The following is a 23,984-nucleotide window of genomic DNA, read 5'->3' on the forward strand; positions in this document are numbered from 1 at the left end:
AATCAATTTAGTCTCTATAGCTGTACAGTCCATAATAATTCCTAGTAGAAAGAACTGCGGAGTAAACTTAATCTTCTTTTTCAAAATATTCTGCATGATCCACCATACTTTAATCCAAAATGCTTTAACTTTTTTACAAGTCCACCATATATGGTAATAAGTGGCATCTTCACAATCGCATCTCCAACATTTAGCCTGTACATTAGGATACATACATGACAACTTTTTGGGGTCTAAATGCCATCTATAAAACATCTTATAAAAATGTTTTTATGTTTATTTGATTTTTATACCGCCCTTCTCCCGAAGGACTCAGGGCGATGTACAGGCATAATAAAAAACCGGCAATACAATATACAAATTTAAAATACGATTTAAAAAACGTATTTAAATTAGCCCAATGATTAAAATTTACCATACTAAAAACCCCGTTTAAAATTACTAAATTTAAGATTAAAATCCCAATTTAAGCCAGCCCTGCGCGGATAAAAAGGTGAGTCTTGAGTTCGCGACGAAATGTCCGAAGGTCAGGTATTTGGCGTAAACCCGGGGGAAGCTCGTTCCAGAGTGTGGGAGCCCCCACAGAGAAGGCCCTTCCTGGGGCCGCCAGCCGACATTGTTTGGCGGACGGCACCTGAGAAGTCCCTCTCTGTGGGAGCGTCGGGTCGGTGGGAGGCGATGGTAACAGCAGGCGGTCCCGTAAGTACCCAGGTCCTAAGCCATGGAGCGCTTTAAAGGTCGTAACCAACACCTTAAAGTGCACCCGAAGGCCACAGGCAGCCAGTGCAGTCTGCGCAGGAGCGGTGTTACATGGGAGCTACGTAGCTCCTCTATCACCAGCAGCTGCATTCTGGACTAGCTGAAGCCTCCGAGCGCACTTCAGGGGAGCCCCATGTGAGAGCATTACAGTAATCCAAGCGAGAGGCAGGCGCATGAGTGACTGTGCATAAGGCATCCCGATCAAGGAAGGCGCAACTGCCAGACCAGGCGAACCTGGTGGAAGGCCCTCCTGAGACGGCCGTCAAATGATCTTCAAACGACAGCCGATCATCCAGAAGGACACCCAAGTTGCGCACCCTATCCTTTGGGGCCAGTAACTGCCTCCAACAGCCAGCCGCGGCTGCAGCTGACTGAATCGGGTGCCGCATCCACAGCCACTCCGTCTTGGAGGGATTAAGCTTGAGCCTGTTTCTCCCCATCCAGACCCGCACAGCCTCCAAACACCGGGACAGCACTTCAACAACTTCATTGGGGTGGTCCGGGTGGAAAAGTACAGCTGGGTGTCATCAGCGTACTGCTGGTATCTCACCCGAAACCACTGATGATCTCACCCAACGGCTTCATGTAGATGTTGAACAGCAGGGCGAGAGAATCGACCCCTGTGGGACCCCACAAGTGAGGCCCCTCGCGGTCGACCTCTGCCCCCCTGTCAACACCGTCTGCGCCCGGGCGGAGAGATAGGAGGAGAACCACCGATATACGGTGCCTCCCACTCCCAATCCCCCCAACCGGCGCAGCAGGATACCATGATCAATGGTATCGAACGCCGCTGAGAGGTCTAATAGGACCAGGGCAGAGGAATATCCCCTGTCCCTGGCCCTCCAGAGATCATCCACCAATGCGACCAAAGCTGTCTCCGTGCTGTATCCGGGTCGGAAGCCGGACTGGAACGGGTCTAGATAGGGTTAAAAACCCTTATAAAACCACCCATGTTAAAATTGCAATTAGGCCAACCCTGCCCGATGAAATAAGAAAGTCTTGAGCTCGCGCTTAAAGGTCCGGAGGTCAGGGAGTTGGCGTAGCCCCAAAGGTAGCTCATTCCACAGGGTAGGAGCCCCCACCGAGAAGGCCCTCCCCCTGGGGGCTGCCAGCCGACATTGTTTGGCTGACGGCACCCTGAGGAGGCCCTCCCTGTGAGAGCGCACAGGTCGATGGATTATATTAGATTATCTGTTATTAAAAATGGGACATGGATGCGAGGAATTCCAAGGTATGTGTTGTTTCGAAATAGCAATTTATTGAGTCTAAAATGAAAGCTTTGCATAATATTACTACACATTTAACATATGTAACTAATAATACAGCTTTCAAAGGGATATGGGAGTTGTTTACCTCCTGGTTGTCTAGTTTTGCATGGTAAAAGGACCTGTTTGTAAGTATTATTATTGTCATAATCATATGTCTTATCTCCTGTATTTGTATTAAGTGTGCACCTGTATGCTGTAATTGTTGTAAGCATTGTTATCAGGTGACTCAACCGAAGAAGAAGGGAAATGAAGAACCAGGAAAGAGATTAAGTAGACAATAACTTTGTATTATGTTACAAAACATATAGGGTGAATTACAGGAATAAACTTTACCAGAAGGGAAAGGGAGGATTGTGAGAAATGGAATTATTCTTGCAAAGAACATAGCCTAAGTAACTCCATATTGTACTCTTCCTATGACCTGAGTTAACCTGAGTTATTTTAACCGTGAAAGACCCTTAACAAGCGGAAGTATGTATGACACCTGTTCTGAGGAAAGGAGCCATAAAATGATGTTTGTACCCTTTAAGTTGGGTCAGGCTGACCCAAGCAAAATAAAGAAGAGGAAGAAACCATGTTCCACTTAATTGTTTTGGAAAAAGACAGAAAGGAAGTACATTCTCTGGGGGACTTTCCAGAGGAGCTTCGCGAAATCCAGCTGGCAACTGCTGTCGGCAGAACCTACGGTATCAAAGCCGCCTTGCAGGGGTGGTGAAGAAAGGACAGGCACTTTGTTGACCTCATGGAATTCGCAATTTCCTCATTATGTCCAAAGAAAGCTTTCCTGAATGGCAGGAGGGACAACAGCCATTTTTGGCTACTTACAAGTTGTGAAAACCGGGACCATAAGATTTCTCTTGGAGCGGTCTGTGGATAGAGCATTAAAACTGGGTGAGATGACTTCCAACTTTTATTTTAAAGACCTAACTCAGTGATGGCTAATCTTTTATTCCCCATGTGCCCACATCCATAATGCAATGTGTCCGAGCAACACACATGCACAAACCATGCTCCACCCCACCCCACCCCACGCCTGCAGCTTCCAAGGGGGGCAGTGAAAGGGGCTTCCCCATACCTTGGTCAGGGCAAAAGCCCCACTTCTTGTCCACATCGTAATCACTGGTAGTGGCGCACCAGAGCTTCGCATCAGTGCGTCCATCTGTGGTACAGTTGCTGTACATCTTGCCCTGGAACTTGAAGGGGAAGGAGCAGGGCTTGCCCAGGGAGCTCACTCCAAACACAGCAATGGCTGAAGCTGGAATGGAGAGGCCAGACTTTGGCTGCCGCTGTATCACCAGCTGAGCAGAACCTCCTGGAGCCTTGTGGGCAGCAGGTCCCGAAGCTGAATGGGAGACAGTCAGGGCTGGTAGGTGGGCTCTGCAGCAACAAACTTGCAATAGTCAGGAGCAGGGTCCAGCTTTGAAAGTCTTGCATAGGGCCCTCAATCACTGTGGCCCCTGGGTCATCCCCCTCCCCTCACTGCCCTTCACCCATCTGAGGAAAGCACCCATTCTCCTGGGCTGCTAGAGAGGCCTCCCAACACACTTGGGGTGTGTGTGTGAGTGTGTGTGTGTGTGTGTGGGCACATGTGCAAACGTAAAGTTCAAGTTTTCTCTTGACCAGTCATGTCCAACTCTGAGGCATGGGGCTCATATGTTTCCTGGCCAAGGGAGCCGGAGTTCTCCAAAGACATTTCTGTAGCCAGGAGGTCAGCAAAAATGTACACCAAAGGCACATGGAAAAGGTACCTGTTTATCTACTCATATTTGCCTGCATACGAATTGCTGGGGGGAAAGAAGCTGGAGCAAGGAACGGAGCTCACCCCATCCTGCAGCACTCAGACTATCAGCTGACAAACTCAGTGTTTTTAAAGCTGAGTTATCAAGCCCTGTGGGTGGGTGTGCTGAGTCCTCCCCACCAGGGGGGCAGTAAAAGGGGCTTCCCCCATACCTTGGACAGGGCAAAAGTACCACTTCTTGTCTGCATCGTAGTCGCTAGTGGTGGCGCACCAGAGCTTCCCATCAGAGCGTCCGTCCGTGGTGCAGCTGCTGTACATCTTGCCCTGGAACTTGAAGGGGAAGGAGCAGGGCTTGCCCTTGGAGTGCCCTCCAATCATGGCAGGGCCTGGATGAGATACGGAGGGGCCAGACTTGGGCTGCTGCTGTATCACTGACTGAGCAGAACCCCCTGGAGCCTTGTGGGCAGCAGGTCCCGAAGCTGAATGGGAGACAGTCAGGGCTGGTAGGTGGGCTCTGCACCAACAAACTTGCAACAGTCAGGACCAGGGTCCAGCTTTGAAAGTCTTGCATAGGGCCCTCAATCATTGTGGCCCCTGGGTCATCCCCCTCCCCTCACTGCCCTTCACCCATCTGAGGAAAGCACCCATTCTCCTGGGCTGCCGGAGAGGCCTCCCAACACACTTGGGGTGTGTGTGGGGGGCACATGTGCAAATGTAAAGGTCAAGTTTTCTCTTGACCAGTCATGTCCCACTCTGAGGCATGGGGCTCATATGTTTCCTGGCCAAGGGAGCCAGAGTTGTCCAAAGACGTTTCTGTAGCCAGGAGGTCAGCAAAAGTGTACACCAAAGGCGCATGGAAATGGTACCTATTTATCTATTCATATTTGCCTGCTTTCCAATTGCTGGGTGGAAAGGAGCTGGAGGAACCAATGGGAGCTCACCCCATCCTGCAGCACTCGGGCTGTCAGTTGACCAACTCACAGTTTTTATCATGCCCTGTGGGTGGGTGTGCTGAATCCTCCCCAGAAGGAAGGCAGAGAGACAGGCTTCCCCCATACCTTGGTCAGGGCAAAAGTACCACTTCTTGTCTGCATCATAGTCGCTGGTGGTGGCGCACCAGAGCTTCCCATCAGAGCGTCCGTCCATGGTGCAGCTGCTGTACATCTTGCCCTGGAACTTGAAGGGGAAGGAGCAGGGCTTGCCCTGGGAGTCCCCTCCAATCACAGCCATGCCTGGATGAGATACAAAGGGGCCAGACTTGGGCTGCCGCTGTATCACTGACTGAGCAGAACCCCCTGGAGCCTTGTGGGCAGCAGGTTCTGAAGCTGAATGGGAGACAGTCAGGGCTGGTAGGTGGGCTCTGCACCAACAAACTTGCAACAAAGTTGGGACCAGGGTCCAGCTTTGAAAGTCTTGCATAGGGCCCTCAATCATTGTGGCCCCTGGGTCATCCCCCTCCCCTCACTGCCCTTCACCCTTCTGAGGAAAGCACCCATTCTCCTGGGCTGCCAGAGAGGCCTCCCAACACACTTGGTGTGTGTGTGTTTGTGTGTGTGGGCACATGTGCAAATGTAAAAGTCAATTTTTCTCTTGACCAGTCATGTCCAACTCTGAGGCATGGTGCTCATCTGTTTGCTGGCCAAGGGTGCCAGAGTTGTCCAATGACTTTTCTGTGGCCATATGGTCAGCAAATGTGTACACCAAAGACGCATGGAAATGGTACCTATTTATCTACTCATATTTGCCTGCATACAAATTGCTTGGTGAAAAGGAGCTGGAGCAAGGAACGGGAGCTCACCCCATCCTGCAGCACTCGGGCTATCAGTGTTTTTAAGGCTGAGTTATCAAGCCCTGTGGGTGGGTGTGCTGAATCCTCCCCACCAGAGGGGCAGTGAAAGGGGCTTCCCCCATACCTTGGACAGGGCAAAAGCCCCACTTCCAATCTGCATCATAGTCTCTGGTGGTGGCGCACCAAAGCTTCCCATCAGAGCGTCCATCTGTGGTGCAGGTGCTGTACATCTGGCCCAGGAATTTGAAGGGGAAGGAGCAAGGTTTGCCATGGGAGTTCCCTCCAATCACAGCTGGGCCTGGATGGAGGAGGGAGAGGTCAGCCTTGGCGCCCAACTGTTGTACCCAGTGAGCAGAACCCCCTGGAGCCTTGGGGGGACAGGTCCCAAAGCTGAATGGAAGACAGGGATGGCCTGTGGGCTCTGCAGCCGCAAACTGGCAACAGAGGCTGGACCAGGTTCCAGCTTTGAAAGTCTTGTGTAGGGCCCTCAATCATTATAGCCCCTGGGTCATCACCCTCCCCTCACTGCCCTTCCCCCTTCTGTGTGTGGACTGTGTGCAAAGATAAATATAACCAACAGAATATACATATTTGCACATAATGCAAAAATACACTAAGGCAGAAGCTTGTCCACCCCAAGGATATAACACACTGACACCAATAGAGCAATGTGATATATGTAGCACAACGCAGTGAGACACGTGCAGGACTATACACTGGAAAAACAAGACAATCACTTCTAAATGCATGGAACAACATGGGAGGAAAAACCCATCAGGACAAGATTTAGCAATCCACCTGCATTTGAAAGACAATCTTTTGAAGACAGCAAATCCATTTTCTGGATAGAGAGGACCACTCTATTGAAAAAGGGATCAAAGAGGCCATCTACATTAAGATTGAACAACCCTCTCTCAATGGTGTGTGTGTGTGTGTGTGTGTTACAACACCACCCATCTACAACACAGTTCATTCAGCAGTTCCAAGAAGGCTCCACACCCTCTTGTACTCTTCAGGTGACCTTGAGGGCACAGATAAACCTCCAAGTGTCCTCAATGGCTCTCAAAGGCTGCTAATGAGCAACTGTCTGCAAGGAATAGAAATCCTTTCATTCTTCAGCAGAGGAGAGGAGAGGAGAGGAGAGGAGAGGAGAGGAGAGGAGAGGAGGGGAGAGGAGGAGGAGGAGGAGAGAGAGGAGGAGTAGAGTAGGGGAGAGAGAGGAGAGGAGAGGAGAGGAGGAGAGGAGGAGAGAGGAGGAGAGGAGGAGAGGAGAGGAGAGGAGGAGAGGAGGAGAGAGGAGAGAGAGGAGGAGGAGGAGAGGAGAGGTGGTAGGTGGTGTAGAGTAGTGTAGAGTAGGGGAGATGAGATCAGAGGAGAGGAGAGGAGGAGAGGGGAGGGGAGGGGTGGGGAGAGGAGAGGAGAGGAGAGGAGAGGAGAGGAGAGGAGAGGAAAGGAAAGGAGAGGAGAGGAGGGGACAGGAGAGGAGAGGAGAGGAGAGAGAGGAGAGGAGAAAATAGAACAGTCATTTATGTCTTGAGTGACAACATTGACATGACGTCTCCCCTCCTCTATTTGTTTCTTGGCTGTCCACCGTCTTCTCGGGAGTCTTCACCAAAGCCAGAGCTCAAAAGGGTCGAGAGACTGTCCTCCTTGTTCATAACAGAGACCCTGGGAAACTTTCCTGCCACATCCTGATTTTGGTCAAGATGCATCGTAACATCTGAAGATGTTCATGGCTGCTCTATTCAGTGCTGGTCCGCCTTATTTTTCTTGATTGATGGTTCTTCGAGTGTCAGCGTGTGAGAAATTATGAGCTGGGATAGCCATAACAACAAGTCAGCCAATGGGAATCGTAACCAGAAAAGAGCCTGAAGGGACCTTGGAGGTCTTCTAGTCCAACCACCTGCTCAAGCAGGAGGCCCTATATCATTTCAGACAAGTGACGTCTCTTCTTAAAAACCTCCAGTGATGGACCACCCACATCTTCTGGAGGCAAGCAGTTCCACTGGTTCATTTTTCTCACTGTCAGGAAGTTTCTCCTTAATTCCAGGTTGTTTCTCTCCTTGATTAGTTTTGCTTCTTGCTTCCTGCCTTCTGGTGCTTTGGAGAATAATTTGACCCCCTCCTCTTTGTGGCAGTTCCTCAAATACTGGAACATTCTTATCAGGTCAGCCCTAAATCTTCTTTTCTTTAGACTAGCCCTACCCAGATCCTGCAGCCGTTCTTCAAATGGTTTCGTCTCCAGGACTTTGATCATCTTAGTTGCTCTTCTCTGAACTTTTGCAAGGTCACAACATCTTTTTTATAGTGTGGTGACCAAAATTGGTTGCAGTATTTCAGGTGTAGTTTTATAAGGCAGCGCTAGTACTTCATGTGATCTTGATTCTATGCCTCTGTTTATCCAACCTTATAGAAAAGTTCACCAGTCAGAACTGAAGAAGTTTCTGGGACGAGAAGCAAAAGGTCTTCAAGGAAGAAAAAAAGAAAGGCCAGTTGCCTTTTGCAAAAGCACTTTTGGAGCAACCTGGATGACTGAGAATCTCCATAGACGTAAAGGTCAAGGATTTCTTGTCCAGTCCCGTCCGACTCAAGGAACCAGGACTCCACTCTGTTTCTTGGTTGAGAAGCCACTGTTATCCAAAGACATTCTCCATGATCATGTGGCCAGCATGGCTGTATGCTAAGGGAGTCTTTAACGGCTGATCTATCAGGCCCTGTGGCTGGGTGTGCTGAGTCCCCTTCCCACCAGCTTCCCAGGGGGGTAGTGAAAGGGGCTTCCCCCATACCGTGGTCAGGACAAAAGGCCCATTTCAAATCTGCATCATAGTCTTTGGTGGTGGCGCACCAGAGCTTCCCATCAGAGCGTCCATCTGTGGTGCAGCTGCTGTACATCTGGCCCAGGAACTTGAAGGGGAAGGAGCAGGGCTTGCCCTGGGAGTTCCCTCCAAACACGGCCGGGCCTAGAGTGGGGAGGAAGAGGTCAGCCTTGGCCCCCAACTGTTGCACCGGCAGAGCAGAACCCCCTGGAGCCTTGGAGGGGGGCAGGTCCCGAAGCGGAATGGGAGACAGTCAGGGATGGTCTGTGGGCTCTGCAGCCACAAACCGGCAATTGAAGCTGGACCGGGGTCCAGCTTTCAAACGCTTGCGTATGGCCCTCAATCATCGTGGCCCCTGGGTCATCCTCCTCCCCTCAGTGCCCTTCCGCTTCTGAGGAAAGCACCCATTCTCCTGGGCTGCCAGAGAGTCCTCCCAACACACTTGGGGGGGGGGTGTATGTGTGTGTATGTGTGTGCATGTGCATGTACAAAAGTAAAGGTCAATTATTCTCTTTGACCAGTCATGTCCAACTCTGAGGCATGGGGCTCATCTGTTTCCTGGCCAAGGGAGCCGGAGTTGTCCAAAGACATTTCTGTAGCCAGGTCAGCAAATGTGTACACCAAAGGCACATGGAAAAGGTACCTATTTATCTACTCATATTTGCCTGCATACGAATTGCTGGGGGGAAAGAAGCTGGAGCAAGGAACGGAGCTCACCCCATCCTGCAGCACTCGGGCTATCAGCTGACAAACTCAGTGTTTTTAATGGCTGAGTTATCAAGCCCTGTGGGTGGGTGTGCTGAGTCCTCCCCACCAGGGGGGCAGTAAAAGGGGCTTCCCCCATACCTTGGACAGGGCAAAAGCCCCACTTCTTGTCTGCATCATAGTCTTTGGTGGTGGCGCACCAGAGCTTCCCATCAGAGCGTCCGTCCGTGGTGCAGCTGCTGTACATCTGGCCCAGGAACTTGAAGGGGAAAGAGCAGGGCTTGCCCTGGGAGTTCCCTCCAAACACGGCCGGGCCTGGAGGGGGGAGGGAGAGGTCAGCCTTGGCCTCCAACTGTTACATCGGCTGAGCAGAACCCCCTGGAGCCTTGGGGGGGGGGGCAGCTCCCAAAGCTGAATGGGAGACAATCAGGGATGGTCTGTAGGCTCTGCAGCTGCAAACCAGATCCAGCTTTCAGATTGTTGTGTAGGGCCCTCAATCATTATGGCCCCTGGGTCATCCCCCTCCCCTCACTGCCCTTCCCCCTTCTGAGGAAAGCACCCATTCTCTTGGGTTGCTGGAGAGGCCTCCCAACGTACTTGGTGTGTATGTATGTGTGTGTGTATGTGTGTATGAGGGCACATATGCAAACATAAAGGACAATTTTTCTCTTGACCAGTCATATTGTATGTTTTATTGTGTTTTTACCTGGCTGGAAACCGCCCTGAGTCCTTCGGGAGAAGGGCGGTATAGAAATTAAATTATTCTATTCTATTCTATTCTATGTCCAACTCTGAGGCATGGGGCTCATCTGTTTCCTGGTCAAGGGTGCCAGAGTTGTCCAAAGACTTTTCTGTGGCCATGTGGTCAGCAAAGACGCATGGAAATGGTACCTATTTATCTACTCATATTTGCCTGCATACGAATTGCTGGGGGGAAAGAAGTTGGAGTAAGGAACGGAGCTCACCCCATCCTGCAGCACTCGGGCTATCAGCTGACAAACTCAGTGTTTTTAATGGCTGAGTTATCAAGCCCTGTGGGTGGGTGTGCTGAGTCCTCCCCACCAGGGGGGGCAGTAAAAATGGGCTTCCCCCATACCTTGGACAGGGCAAAAGTACCACTTCTTGTCTGCATCGTAGTCACTGGTGGTGGCGCACCAGAGCTTCCCATCAGAGCGTCCGTCCGTGGTGCAGCTGCTGTACATCTTGCCCTGGAACTTGAAGGGGAAGGAGCAGGGCTTGCCCTTGGAGTGCCCTCCAATCATGGCAGGGCCTGGATGAGATACGGAGGGGCCAGACTTGGGCTGCCGCTGTATCACCAGCTGAGCAGAACCTCCTGGAGCCTTGTGGGCAGCAGGTCCCGAAGCTGAATGGGAGACAGTCAGGGATGGTAGGTGGGCTCTGCACCAACAAACTTGCAACAGTCAGGACCAGGGTCCAGCTTTCAAACTCTTGCGTAGGGCCCTCAATCACTGTGGCCCCTGGGTCATCCCCCTCCCCCCACTGCCCTTCCCCCTTCTGAGGAAAGCACCCATTCTCCTGGGCTGCCGTAGAGGCCTCCCAACACACGGAGTGTGTGTGTGTGTGTGTGTGTGTGTGTGTGTGTGTGTGTGGGCACATGTGCAAATGTAAAAGTCAAGTTTTCTCTTGACCAGTCATGTCCAACTCTGAGGCATGGGGCTCATATGTTTCCTGGCCAAGGGAGCCGGAGTTGTCCAAAGACGTTTCTGTAGCCAGGAGGCCAGCAAAAGTGTACACCAAAGGTGCATGGAAATGGTACCTATTTATCTATTCATATTTGCCTTCTTTCCAATTGCTGGGTGGAAAAGAGCTGGAGGAACCAATGGGAGCTCACCCCATCCTGCAGCACTCGGGCTGTCAGTTGATCAACTCACTGTTTTTATCATGCCCTGTGGGTGGGTGTGCTGAGTCCTCCCCATAAGGAGGGCAGAGAGACAGGCTTCCCCCATACCTTGGTCAGGGCAAAAGTACCACTTCTTGTCTGCATCGTAGTCACTGGTGGTGGCGCACCAGAGCTTCCCATCAGAGCGTCCATCCGTGGTGCAGCTGCTGTACATCTTGCCCTGGAACTTGAAGGGGAAGGAGCAGGGCTTGCCCTTGGAGTGCCCTCCAATCATGGCAGTGCCTGGATGAGATACGGAGGGGCCAGACTTGGGCTGCCGCTGTATCACCAGCTGAGCAGAACCTCCTGGAGCCTTGTGGGCAGCAGGTCCCGAAGCTGAATGGGAGACAGTCAGGGATGGTAGGTGGGCTCTGCACCAACAAACTTGCAACAGTCAGGACCAGGGTCCAGCTTTCAAACTCTTGCGTAGGGCCCTCAATCATTGTGGTCCCTGGGTCATCCCCCTCCCCCCACTGCCCTTCACCCTTCTGAGGAAAGCACCCATTCTCCTGGGCTGCCGGAGAGGCCTCCCAACACACGGTGTGTGTGTGTGGGGGGGCACATGTGCAAACGTGAAGGTCAAGTTTTCTCTTGACCAGTCATGTCCAACTCTGAGGCATGGGGCTCATCTGTTTCCTGGTCAAGGGTGCCAGAGTTGTCCAAAGACTTTTCTGTGGCCATGTGGTCAGCAAAGACGCATGGAAATGGTACCTATTTATCTACTCATATTTGCCTGCATACGAATTGCTGGGGGGAAAGAAGTTGGAGTAAGGAACGGAGCTCACCCCATCCTGCAGCACTCGGGCTATCAGCTGACAAACTCAGTGTTTTTAATGGCTGAGTTATCAAGCCCTGTGGGTGGGTGTGCTGAGTCCTCCCCACCAGGGGGGGCAGTAAAAATGGGCTTCCCCCATACCTTGGACAGGGCAAAAGTACCACTTCTTGTCTGCATCGTAGTCACTGGTGGTGGCGCACCAGAGCTTCCCATCAGAGCGTCCGTCCGTGGTGCAGCTGCTGTACATCTTGCCCTGGAACTTGAAGGGGAAGGAGCAGGGCTTGCCCTTGGAGTGCCCTCCAATCATGGCAGGGCCTGGATGAGATACGGAGGGGCCAGACTTGGGCTGCCGCTGTATCACCAGCTGAGCAGAACCTCCTGGAGCCTTGTGGGCAGCAGGTCCCGAAGCTGAATGGGAGACAGTCAGGGATGGTAGGTGGGCTCTGCACCAACAAACTTGCAACAGTCAGGACCAGGGTCCAGCTTTCAAACTCTTGCGTAGGGCCCTCAATCATTGTGGCCCCTGGGTCATCCCCCTCCCCACACTGCCCTTCCCCCTTCTGAGGAAAGCACCCATTCTCCTGGGCTGCCGGAGAGGCCTCCCAACACACGGAGTGTGTGTGTGTGTGTGTGTGTGTGTGTGTGTGTGTGTGTGTGTGTGGGCACATGTGCAAATGTAAAAGTCAAGTTTTCTCTTGACCAGTCATGTCCAACTCTGAGGCATGGGGCTCATATGTTTCCTGGCCAAGGGAGCCGGAGTTGTCCAAAGACGTTTCTGTAGCCAGGAGGCCAGCAAAAGTGTACACCAAAGGTGCATGGAAATGGTACCTATTTATCTATTCATATTTGCCTTCTTTCCAATTGCTGGGTGGAAAAGAGCTGGAGGAACCAATGGGAGCTCACCCCATCCTGCAGCACTCGGGCTGTCAGTTGATCAACTCACTGTTTTTATCATGCCCTGTGGGTGGGTGTGCTGAGTCCTCCCCATAAGGAGGGCAGAGAGACAGGCTTCCCCCATACCTTGGTCAGGGCAAAAGTACCACTTCTTGTCTGCATCGTAGTCACTGGTGGTGGCGCACCAGAGCTTCCCATCAGAGCGTCCATCCGTGGTGCAGCTGCTGTACATCTTGCCCTGGAACTTGAAGGGGAAGGAGCAGGGCTTGCCCTTGGAGTGCCCTCCAATCATGGCAGTGCCTGGATGAGATACGGAGGGGCCAGACTTGGGCTGCCGCTGTATCACCAGCTGAGCAGAACCCCTGGAGCCTTGGGGACAGGTCCCGAAGCTGAATGGGAGACAGTCAGGGATGGTAGGTGGGCTCTGCACCAACAAACTTGCAACAGTCAGGACCAGGGTCCAGCTTTCAAACTCTTGCGTAGGGCCCTCAATCATTGTGGTCCCTGGGTCATCCCCCTCCCCCCACTGCCCTTCACCCTTCTGAGGAAAGCACCCATTCTCCTGGGCTGCCGGAGAGGCCTCCCAACACACGGTGTGTGTGTGTGGGGGGGCACATGTGCAAACGTGAAGGTCAAGTTTTCTCTTGACCAGTCATGTCCAACTCTGAGGCATGGGGCTCATCTTTTTCCTGGCCAAGGGAGCCAGAGTTGTCCAAAGACTGTTCTGTACTCCCTCCAATCGCAGCCATGCCTGGAGGGGATAGGGAGAGGTCAGCCTTGACCCCCAGCTGAGCAGAACCCCCTGGAGCCTTGGGGGGGGGTAGGTCCCGAATCTGAACGTGAGACAATCTTGGCCGGTCTGTGCAGCTGCAGCCCCCCTTTGTGATGCCAGGTCTGAGGATGTCCCTGAGCACCACACCGCACCCCCTCAACCCCACGTGCCCCGATCCCATGTACGTCTATTCGGGCAGAAGCCATATTTCTTGTCCTGGTCAAGGTTGGCAGGAGTCAAGCACCAGCAGTAGCCGTCTGGGCGCCCATCAGTGGCGCATACCTGGTAAGATTTGCCCCTGAAGATAAAGGGGGAAACAGACTTCTTCCCATCGCTGTGTCCGTCGTAGGTGAAGAGGACTAGCAAAGCAGGCAGGAAAAAGGAATTCACCCGATAATTCCAGGGAACCAAACTTCCCTCATCGTCTTCCCTTGGGAGGCAGCTCAGTTCCTCTTGTTATTTATTAAATTTATACACTACCCATCTTGCCAGCGGTGAGTCTCAGTGGCTCACAACTGAACAAGGGTCAGGGGTCTCAGAAGCAAATTGCTTGCGAAGCCCCCCCCCCCACCTGCCTCTGCTTAGATTCTCCCTGCTTGCTTCCAGCTTTTCACTTCTCCCCCTGGAAGGGGCTATGCAGCTCAGCTTTCCAAAGCCAGGTGCCCCCTTCCAGCTGCCTCCCATCTCCCCACACACCGTGGGGCAATGAGAATGTCAATCCCGATCAATCCAGTCACTGGAGTCTTTTAAGAAGACATTAGGCAGCCACTTGCCTGAAATGGTATAGGTTCTCCTGGTTGAGCAGAGGGTTGGTCTAGAAGGCCTTCAAGGTCCCTTGCAGCTCTATTCCTATTCCGGTTCCTGTTCCCGTTCCATTCCATTCTATTTTCTCCTCTCTTCTCCTCATTCCCTATTCCCTATTCCATTCTATTTTATTTCCTCTTCCATTCCATTCTATTCCCATTCTATAGCCTATACTAGGACCTACCTGGTGGCACTGAGGGAAGCGAGGCATTGCTACGCCTCCTCCCTCATTGCGTCGGCAGATAACCGCCCAGCCGCCCTGTTTCGGGTGACCCGTTCCCTCCTTCACCAGGGGGAGCGGGATGACCCGTTGCAGGGACGTGCTGAGGAGTTTAACGGTTATCTATACGATAAAATCGTTCAGCTTCGAGACGGTTTAGACCAAAATTGCGGCGATTCAGATGAGGCGTCTGAGGGTGGTCTTGGTGATATTTTCTGGGATGAGTTTGACCCTGTGGCTCCCGAGGACATGGACAGGTTGCTGGGTAGGCTGAATGCCACCACGTGTTTACTGGACCCGTGCCCCTCCTGGCTGGTGCTGGCCACTCAGGAGGTGACACGAGGCTGGCTCCAGGCGATTACGAGTGCCTCCTTGTTGGAGGGAGTCTTTCCGGCCGCCTTGAAAGAGGCGGTGGTGAGGCCCCTCCTCAAGAAGCCCTCCCTGGACCCGGCTGTTTTAGGTAATTATCGTCCGGTCTCCAACCTTCGCTTCGCGGCGAAGGTTGTAGAGAGTATGGTGGCATATCAGGTTCCCCTGCACCTGGATGAAACTGTCTATCTGGACCCGTTCCAGTCCGGTTTCCGGCCCGGTTACAGCACGGAGACGGCTTTGGTCGCGTTGGTGGATGATCTCTGGAGGGCCAGGGATAGGGGTTGTTCCTCTGTCCTGGTCCTATTAGACCTCTCAGCGGCTTTCGATACCATCGACCATGGTATCCTGCTGCGCCGGTTGGAGGGATTGGGAGTGGGAGGCACCGTTTATCGGTGGTTCTCCTCCTATCTGTCAGCCTCCACTCCAATCTTCATATACTTTTGAATGATTATATTAGTAGATAGAATGTGAAATGTTTATTTCTGTATTATAAAACTTTTAAGGAAATGAGATGTATCATACCACCGTACAGGGTAAGGGAAAGGAGCCTATTAAGAGTGTCGGCTGACATAACAGTGGGGGAGGGATGATTAACGACTGAGTGTTATCAGCGCGGGCTTTTCTTACAGACACTGCATTCCTAAGATGACTGACATCTAGAGACCTGGGGAAGAAGATTACCACGAGGGGCCGAGAAGGAGCTGGCATTGGACCAGACCAGCCTGACCTCCTGGAGGAGGAGGGACAATTGGGGGGATATGATATGTTAGCCATATTTTGTCTCAGATCCAACTTAGCTTGGCTGCTATCAAGACTGTAAAAAGTAAAAGTACTTGTCTTTATTCCAAATGAAGTCAAGGTGAATTCTTTCCTAATTATAGTCGGAGGTAGCCTGACATTAAGTTGGATCTCATCATCATGTCTACCAACCAGGATTGCAATCGCAATACCGGGGGGGGGGAGAAAACCCAAATGTGATGGAAGGCCAGCTGCCGGCTGAGCTGGGGGAGGCGTCCGGAGGAATTTCTGCTGACACTTTTAACCCTGAGCTGGAAGATTGCAGAGCTCGGTGGGCAGAGCAATTAAAGCTGGAAGAGGAAGGGTGGAAACCAAGCACCGAAGAGCTTCCCTCTGGAGTAACTAAAAGGAAAAAGAAAAAAGAAAAAGAAAGACTTTCGGAAGCAGAACAAGAGATAAGGGACAAACTCCAGTTGGAGGAAGCCTTGCGTCTTTTCCGTGAAGTGAAAGTAAGGCAAGCAGCTCGCCAAAGGTATGAATCCCCTATTCGGTCCTCCAGGTGGGAGGAAGATAATACAAAGGGGCCAGCTAGAGGTGATTCCCAGGGCGGTGAGATTTCTGAAGAGCCAGAGCCGGGAACCCTCTCCCCAGAGGAAGCTGAATTGGATGGGGGCCGCGCGCCACCTGCTGACCAAGCAAGGCTGCGCAGGGGAAGGAAAAAGCCAAAAATTCCCCCCATATCAGAGAAATTTGATGGAAATGCGAAGGAGTTGGGACTGTTCCTGGCGAAAGTGAATGACCACATGATAGACTGGGGGGAAGATTATTGGTCACAGGCAGCACAAGTGAGAGCTGTGACCCACAATTTGACCGGAAGAGCAGCTGCATGGTATATGTCGTTATATACCAACCACTCCCCCTTACTGCAAAACTACGAGCATTTTATGACTGCACTGAGGAGGAGGTTTGAGGACCCCCTGGCAGAGCAAAAGGCCAAAGGTCGAATGAAAACCATCAGGCAAGGGAGGAGACCGGTGGCTGATTATAACCAGGAGTTCAGTGATTTAGTTCCCTTGATGAGAGGGTGGTCGGAGGTGACCCTTGTGGACATTTTCAAAGATGGTCTGAATGGAGATCTCTACGAACTGTGTCGAGCACGAGCCTCTCCAACTACGCTGTATGGCTGGTACACCCTGGCAGCAGAGATGGAAATCGAACTAGTGAAGGACCGTGGCAGAAGACAGCGCACTGGAGGGCCATCCCTTGGCCGTTCTCCAGGAGGCACCTATAGGGACGTCCCTAGATTGGAGGGAGGAAGACCACGTTCGTCTGCGTGCTACAGATGTGGAAAAGAAGGCCACCGAGCAGCCGACTGTAGGGTTAAGTTGATACCAAGCACGACCTCTGGTGGTGAAAAGGAACCAGTGAAACCAGCGGCTAAGGCGCGTAAACCGGCAAAAGTGGGGGAGGGCGTTGCCAAGAAGGGCACGCCCATCAAGGAGGAAGGCGAAGCGTCGACCGATACTGACGACAGCAAAACCACATCAGAGTCCGATGAAGACCTTCTGGTGAGTTGGGCACGGGGCCCTTGGACATTCCAGTCAATTTACATGTACCCTCTTCGGGTAATAAGAGGGAACTGCTAGCACTACTCGATTCTGGGTGTACTAGATGCATGGTCAGTCCCGAACTAGTAGAAAAAATGGAACTAAGATTGAGAACCCTAAGTAGGCCCATAGCGTTTGCCCAGTTGGATGACTCTGTGGCAGGGGGAGGACCCCCATTTCGTAACAGAACCCATAGAAATGATAATAGGAGACCACCGCGAAATTCTGAACTTCATAGTAGCCCCAGGAATGGACCAACCCCTGTTGCTAGGCCTGTCATGGTTGAAATGGAACCCCATATTAACTGGAGAACGGGAGTCCCACGTTTCCGCTCCAAAACATTAAAAGGAAAAGGGGAACCCAAGAAGGATCTACCATGGCCATGCACCAGGATACGTTGGGGCAATGATCGAACGGATAGACGGGAGGAGAGAATACCCAAGGAATACTGGGACTTGCGAGAAGTCTTTAGTGAGAAAGCATCAGGCGTACTTCCTCCCCATAGGCCTATTGACTGTGCCATAGACATCCTTCCGGGGTAAAGCTTCCAAAACCAAAAGCTTATCCCATGACCCAAAAGGAATTGGGGAGCTACGAAATTCATAGACAAAAACCTAGAGCGGGGTTTATCCAACCGGCTAGACCTCATTGGCTGCGCCAGTGATGTTCGGGAAAAGAAAGATGGCTCCTTTCGTCTTATAGTTGACTATAGGAACCTAAACGCTGCACCAAAACATATACCCCATGCCACTCATGAAAGATATGTTAGCACATTTAGCGAAGGAAAATTCTTCACCAAACTGGACCTGAGAAGCCTACTACAGAGTTCGTATAAAGAGGGGATGAATGGAAAACCGCTTTCAACTGTCCACTAGGATGTTTCCAGTTTCAGTACTGCCCTTTGGACTGCAGGGGCGCCGCAGTTTTATGCAACTAATAAATGAAATACTCCATCAGCATTTGTTCAAAGGAGTTCTTGTCTACCTTGACGACATACTTATCTATACAGAAACACTGGAAGAACATATTAAACTAGTAAGAGCTGTTCTCAAAAAGTTATTATCTGCAGAACTATATTGCAAGCTATCCAAATGTGATTTCCATCAAACCAAAATAGACTACTTAGGGTATCGCATTTCAGCTGATGGGTTAGAAATGGATCCAGAAAAAGTGAAAGCTGTCTTGGAATGGGCCCCCCCACGCACACAGAAGCAACTCCAAAGTTTTTTAGGATTCGCAAATTTCTATCGTCAATTCATCCCCTCCTTTGCTCAAATTGCTTTACCAATCACCAACCTCTTGAAAACTAAAGGAGACACGAAACCCAAACCATCATTACCTCTCGAATGGACAATGGAATGTCAGGCAGCATTTGAAAAATTGAAACGACTCTTTGCCGCCGAACCTATTTTAAAGCACCCTGACATGGATGTTCCTTTTGTAATACAAGCTGATGCAAGTGATGTAGCAGTCGGAGCCGTTTTATTCCAAAACAATGCTGATGGTAAACTACAACCCTGTGCTTTCACTTCTCGAAAATTGACTGAAACTGAAAGGCGGTGGGCTATTTGGGAAAAGGAAGCATTTGCAGTTCATTGGGCTCTGGACATGGAGACAATTCTTAGAGGTTCAAATCATCCTTTTGAAGTTTGGACTGATCACAAAAATCTAGAAGCTCTAAAGACTCCTAGAAAACTTTCACCTAAACAAGCCCGCTGGGCTCAATATTTTAACCGCTTTAATTTCACTTTACATTACATTCCTGGGGGGAAAAACTTCTTAGCGGATGCTCTCTCACGTTTGCCCCAATACAATTGCACTCGCTCCGAGGTGGTTCGACCAATACTTCCCGTGCAACAGTTGGCAGCCCCAGCAATAACTAGAAGCCACTCCAAAGCTGACCCCTCACTCCCAGATGAACTGACCAAGTCGTTTAAAGAAGCTTTAAACACCGATGACTGGTACTTAGCGCATTCCCATGAATGCACACTCCGTGATGGACTAGCTTGGATTGGAACAAAACTATATGTTCCTCTATCACTCAGAGAAACCATCCTACAACGATGCCATGATGCCAAAATGGCAGGACATTTTGGATTTGTGAAAACTTTGCATCTTCTTAAAAGACAATTTTGGTGGCCAAGTCTTAAAAAAGACATTCAAGCATATGTAGCAAGTTGCCCTATTTATGCATCATCCAAAAGGCCTCCGGGAAAACCTCCTGGACTACTTCAAACGGTAGCCAGTCCAGGAACCCCATGGAAAGAAATATCCATGGATTTCATAGTGGAATTACCTGAAAGTTCAGGCAATACAGTTATATGGGTTGTAACTGACCTTTTCTCCAAACAAGTCCATTTTATCCCATGTTCAAAAATACCCTCCTCAAAGACTCTAGCAAGGTTGTTTGTACAACACATTTATAGACTCCACGGAGTTCCTGATCGCATCATTTCAGATCGAGGAGTTCAATTCACTTCTCAATTTTGGAGAGAATTTTACGACTCATTGGCTCCGCCAAGGATTAAGCTCCTCCCATCATCCCCAAACTAATGGAAGCTGTGAGCGTTCGAACTCTGTACTAGAACAATATCTGCGATGTTATGTTAACTACCAGCAAGACAATTGGGCAGATCTCTTACCTTTTGCTGAAGTTGCCTACAACAACTCAATTCATAGTAGCACAATTTACTCCTTTAAAATAGCTTCAGGTCAAGATTTTGTTCCTATCTCGGAACTCCCAAAGGAAGAAACTACTGTTTCCTCTTTGTCAGAATGGATAGATCAAATACAAAGCACATGGAAAATGACTGCAAGGCGATCGACGACGCTCACCGTGCACATAAAAACAAGCAGATAAAAAAGGTCCCTGAGAACAATATCAAGTGGGCGATAAGGTTTATCTTTCCACCAAATATCTTCAAACCACTCAGAAATCTAAGAAACTTGGACCCAAATATGTGGGACCTTTCCCCATAGTAAAATCATCAACCCGTGACGGTACAACTAGATTTACCAAAAACACTTAGGAGAATCCACCCCGTTTTCCATGTGAGCTTGCTGAAACCTGAACACACGTCTACTTTCCGTCCTAACCATACACCCCCTCCTATACCAATTCTCATAGAGGGCGAACAACACTTTGAAATAAAAGAAATTTTAGATTCAAGAAAACATAGAAATAAAATTCAATATCTTATTGCTTGGAAACACTTCCCGTTATCCCAAGCTGAATGGGTGAACAAAGAAGATGTTCGTGCATCGGAAAAGATAGCACAATTCTATAAAAATATCCTGACAAACCCTAACTTCTCTTTTTTCTTTCTAGGACTGATGTCCTTGTTGCAGGAGGGCCGAATGTCAGCCTCCACTCCAATCTTCATATACTTTTGAATGATTATATTAGTAGATAGAATGTGAAATGTTTATTTCTGTATTATAAAACTTTTAAGGAAATGAGTTGTATCATACCACCGTACAGGGTAAGGGAAAGGAGCCTATTAAGAGTGTCGGCTGACATAACAGTGGGGGAGGGATGATTAACGACTGAGTGTTATCAGCGCGGGCTTTTCTTACAGACACTGCATTCCTAAGATGACTGACATCTAGAGACCTGGGGAAGAAGATTACCACGAGGGGCCGAGAAGGAGCTGGCATTGGACCAGACCAGCCTGACCTCCTGGAGGAGGAGGGACAATTGGGGGGATATGATATGTTAGCCATATTTTGTCTCAGATCCAACTTAGCTTGGCTGCTATCAAGACTGTAAAAAGTAAAAGTACTTGTCTTTATTCCAAATGAAGTCAAGGTGAATTCTTTCCTAATTATAGTCGGAGGTAGCCTGACACTATCTCTCCGACCGGTCACAGACGGTGTTGACAGGGGGGCAGAGGTCGGCCCCGAGGCGCCTCACTTGTGGGGTGCCGCAGGGGTCGATTCTCTCGCCCCTTCTGTTCAACATCTACATGAAGCCGCTGGGTGAGGTCATCAGTGGCTTCGGTGTGAGGTACCAGCTGTACGCTGATGACACCCAGCTGTACTTTTCCACACCGGGCCACCCCAATGAAGCTATCGAAGTGCTGTCCCGGTGTTTGGAAGCCGTACGGGTCTGGATGGGGAGAAACAGGCTCAAGCTCAATCCTTCCAAGACAGAGTGGCTGTGGATGAGTCCTCGGCTGACTGTTGGGGGCAAGTCACTGGCCCCGATGGAGAGGGTGCGCAATCTGGGCGTTCTCCTGGATGAACGGCTGTCTTTTGAATACCATTTGACGGCCGTCTCCGGGAGAGCTTTCCACCAGGTTCGCCTGGTGCGCCAGTTGCGCCCCTTTCTAGACCGGGATGCTTTATGCACGGTCACTCACGCCCTCGTGACGTCTTGCCTGGATTACTGCAATGCTCTCTACATGGGGCTCCCCTTGAGGGGCATCCGGAGGCTTCAGTTAGTCCAGAATGCGGCTGCGCGGGTGATAGAGGGAGCCCCTCGTGGCTCCCGTGTGACACCTCTCCTGCGCAGACTGCACTGGCTACCTGTGACCTTCCGGGTGCGCTTCAAGGTGCTGGTGATAATCTTTAAAGCGCTCCATGGCATAGGGCCGGGTTATTTACAGGACCGCCTACTGCTACCAAATACCTCTCACCGACCCGTGCGCTCTCACAGAGAGGGACTCCTCAGGGTGCCGTCAGCTAGGCAGTGCCGTCTGGCGACACCCAGGGAAAGGGCCTTCTCTGTGGGGGCTCCCACCCTCTGGAACGAACTCCCTCCAGGACTTCGTCAACTTCCGGATCTCCGAACCTTTCGTCGCGAGCTTAAAACATACTTATTCATCTGCACGGGACTGGATTAGGTTTTAAAGTAATTGGTTTTAAGGGGTTTTTTATTATTTATACTGTTTTTAATGATTTGGGCTTTAGAATAAGTTTTTTAATTGTCGTTTTAATCTGTATTTATATGTATTTTAACTGCCTGTGAACCGCCCTGAGTCCTTAGGGAGATAGGGCGGTATATAAATATGAAAAATAAATAAATAAATAAATAGCAGCCAGCAAAGGGGACGGTTGGCCCCAATGGAGAGGGTGCGCAACTTAGGCTGGATGGACGGTTGTCCTTTGAAGAACATCTGACGACCATCTCCAGGAGAGCTTTCTATCAGGTACGCCTGATCTGCCAGTTGCGCCCTTTTCTAGACCGGGATTCCTTATGCACAGTCACTCATGCTCTCGTCACTTCTCGCCTGGATTACTGTAATGCTCTCTACATGGGGCTCCCCTTGAGGAGCCCCCCGAGGCTCCAGTTGGTCCAGAATGCGGCTGTGCGGGTGATAGAGGGAGCCACTCATGGCTCCCATATAACACCTCTCCTGCGCAGGCTGCACTGGCTTCCTGTGGTCTTCCGGGTCCACTTCAAGGTGTTGCTCACCACCTTTAAAGCGCTCCATGGCTTAGGACCGGGCTATTTACGGGACCGCCTGCTGCTACCGTTTGCCTTCCATCGACCTGTGCGCTCCCATAGGGAGGGCCTCCTCAGGGTGCCGTCGGCCAAACAATGTCGGCTGGTGGCCCCCAGGGGGAGAGCCTTCTCTGTGGGGGCCCCTACCCTCTGGAATGAGCTTCCCCCAGGACTTCCACAGCTTCCTGACCCCCGGACCTTTCGCCGCGAGCTGAAGACGTATTTATTCTCTCGTGCAGGACTGGCATAAAATAGATATTTATTACTAATTTTAATGGGGGTTTTAGGGTTTTATTGTATATTTTAATTAATTGGGCCAAATTGAATAGGTTTTTTAAAATTGTTTTTAATTGTTATTGTATTTATTTACCGTTGTTTTAGTTGGCTGTAAACCGCCCTGAGTCCTTCGGGAGAAGGGCGGTATAGAAATTAAATTATTATTATTATTATTATTATTATTATTATTATTATTATTATTATTATTATTATTATTATTATTATTATTATTATTATTATTAACTCACCGATGCCCATGCCTAGCGTCCAGAACTCATCATCCTCAAAATGAGCTTCGTTGGAACTCCTCCAAGCCTCCAGACAGACAGGGGAGGAGGGGCAGTCCCAGCTGCCCCCCAGCCCTCTCCTCCCCTCCAACTCACCTCCAAACTAGATGAGAATGTCCCCCTCCCCCTCCTCCCGGCAGGGGAAGGTGAGGGGCATCACCTTCAGAGGTGTTATTCAGCAGGTTCTGACCAGTTCTGGAAAACCGGTAGTGGAAATTTTTGAGTACTTCCGAGAACCATAAATACCACTTCTGACTGGCCCCGCCCCCATCTTATTCTCTGCCTCCTGGGTCTTCTTTTGTTGGCCTGCACAGGAGAAAGGAGCTGGAAAGCAGGTTGGGGGGTGAGGACTTTACAGCATCCTTCCCCTGCCACGCCCACAAAGCCACACCCACAGAACTGGTAGTGAAAAAAATTGAAACCAGCCACCGGTCACCTTGTAGGGTCTGATGCCGTCCGGGTCAAGGGAATAGTTGACCACCCTGCCAAAGAGCGGAGACTGAGAGGTTGCCAGTGTGCCAGGCACTCTGAAGCAAGCCCTGCCCGAGCCCCCTCCTCGCGCTCGCACATGCACGCACTCACACACACACATAGAGGAAAGTACAGGTCTGCCTCAGGGGAGGGCAGCCTTCCCCAATCTGCTGCCCCCCAGGAATCTTGGGGTCCTCTCCACTTGTAGCCTTCCACGGGGGCTGTGAACCCGCCGACGGCCCCTGCTCGCTCGCTCACCAGTAGGAGAGGTCCAGTGGTGGGTTTTAATTTTTTTTACTACCAGTTCTGTGGGTGTGGCTTGGTGGGCGTTGGATGGGAAGGCTACT

At 50.7% G+C, this 23,984-nt stretch overlaps 1 protein-coding gene across 1 annotated transcript in view; it reads right to left on the reverse strand.

Moving 5' to 3' along the window:
- LOC131195100 (uncharacterized) overlaps positions 1-23,984 on the reverse strand; it is a 101,210-nt gene that overhangs the window by 28,649 nt on the left and 48,577 nt on the right. The window contains exons 10-20 of the mRNA XM_058176729.1: positions 13,602-13,775; positions 12,771-12,944; positions 11,892-12,065; positions 11,045-11,218; positions 10,172-10,345; positions 9,217-9,390; positions 8,341-8,514; positions 5,679-5,852; positions 4,824-4,997; positions 3,978-4,151; positions 3,103-3,276 (exon numbers count right to left, since the gene is read on the reverse strand). Of these exons, the coding sequence (XP_058032712.1) occupies positions 3,103-3,276; positions 3,978-4,151; positions 4,824-4,997; positions 5,679-5,852; positions 8,341-8,514; positions 9,217-9,390; positions 10,172-10,345; positions 11,045-11,218; positions 11,892-12,065; positions 12,771-12,944; positions 13,602-13,775 (1,914 nt within the window). The remainder of the gene's footprint in view (positions 1-3,102; positions 3,277-3,977; positions 4,152-4,823; positions 4,998-5,678; positions 5,853-8,340; positions 8,515-9,216; positions 9,391-10,171; positions 10,346-11,044; positions 11,219-11,891; positions 12,066-12,770; positions 12,945-13,601; positions 13,776-23,984) is intronic.

Source organism: Ahaetulla prasina, chromosome 3 (assembly GCF_028640845.1).
Source record: "Ahaetulla prasina isolate Xishuangbanna chromosome 3, ASM2864084v1, whole genome shotgun sequence".
NCBI lineage: Eukaryota > Metazoa > Chordata > Lepidosauria > Squamata > Colubridae > Ahaetulla > Ahaetulla prasina.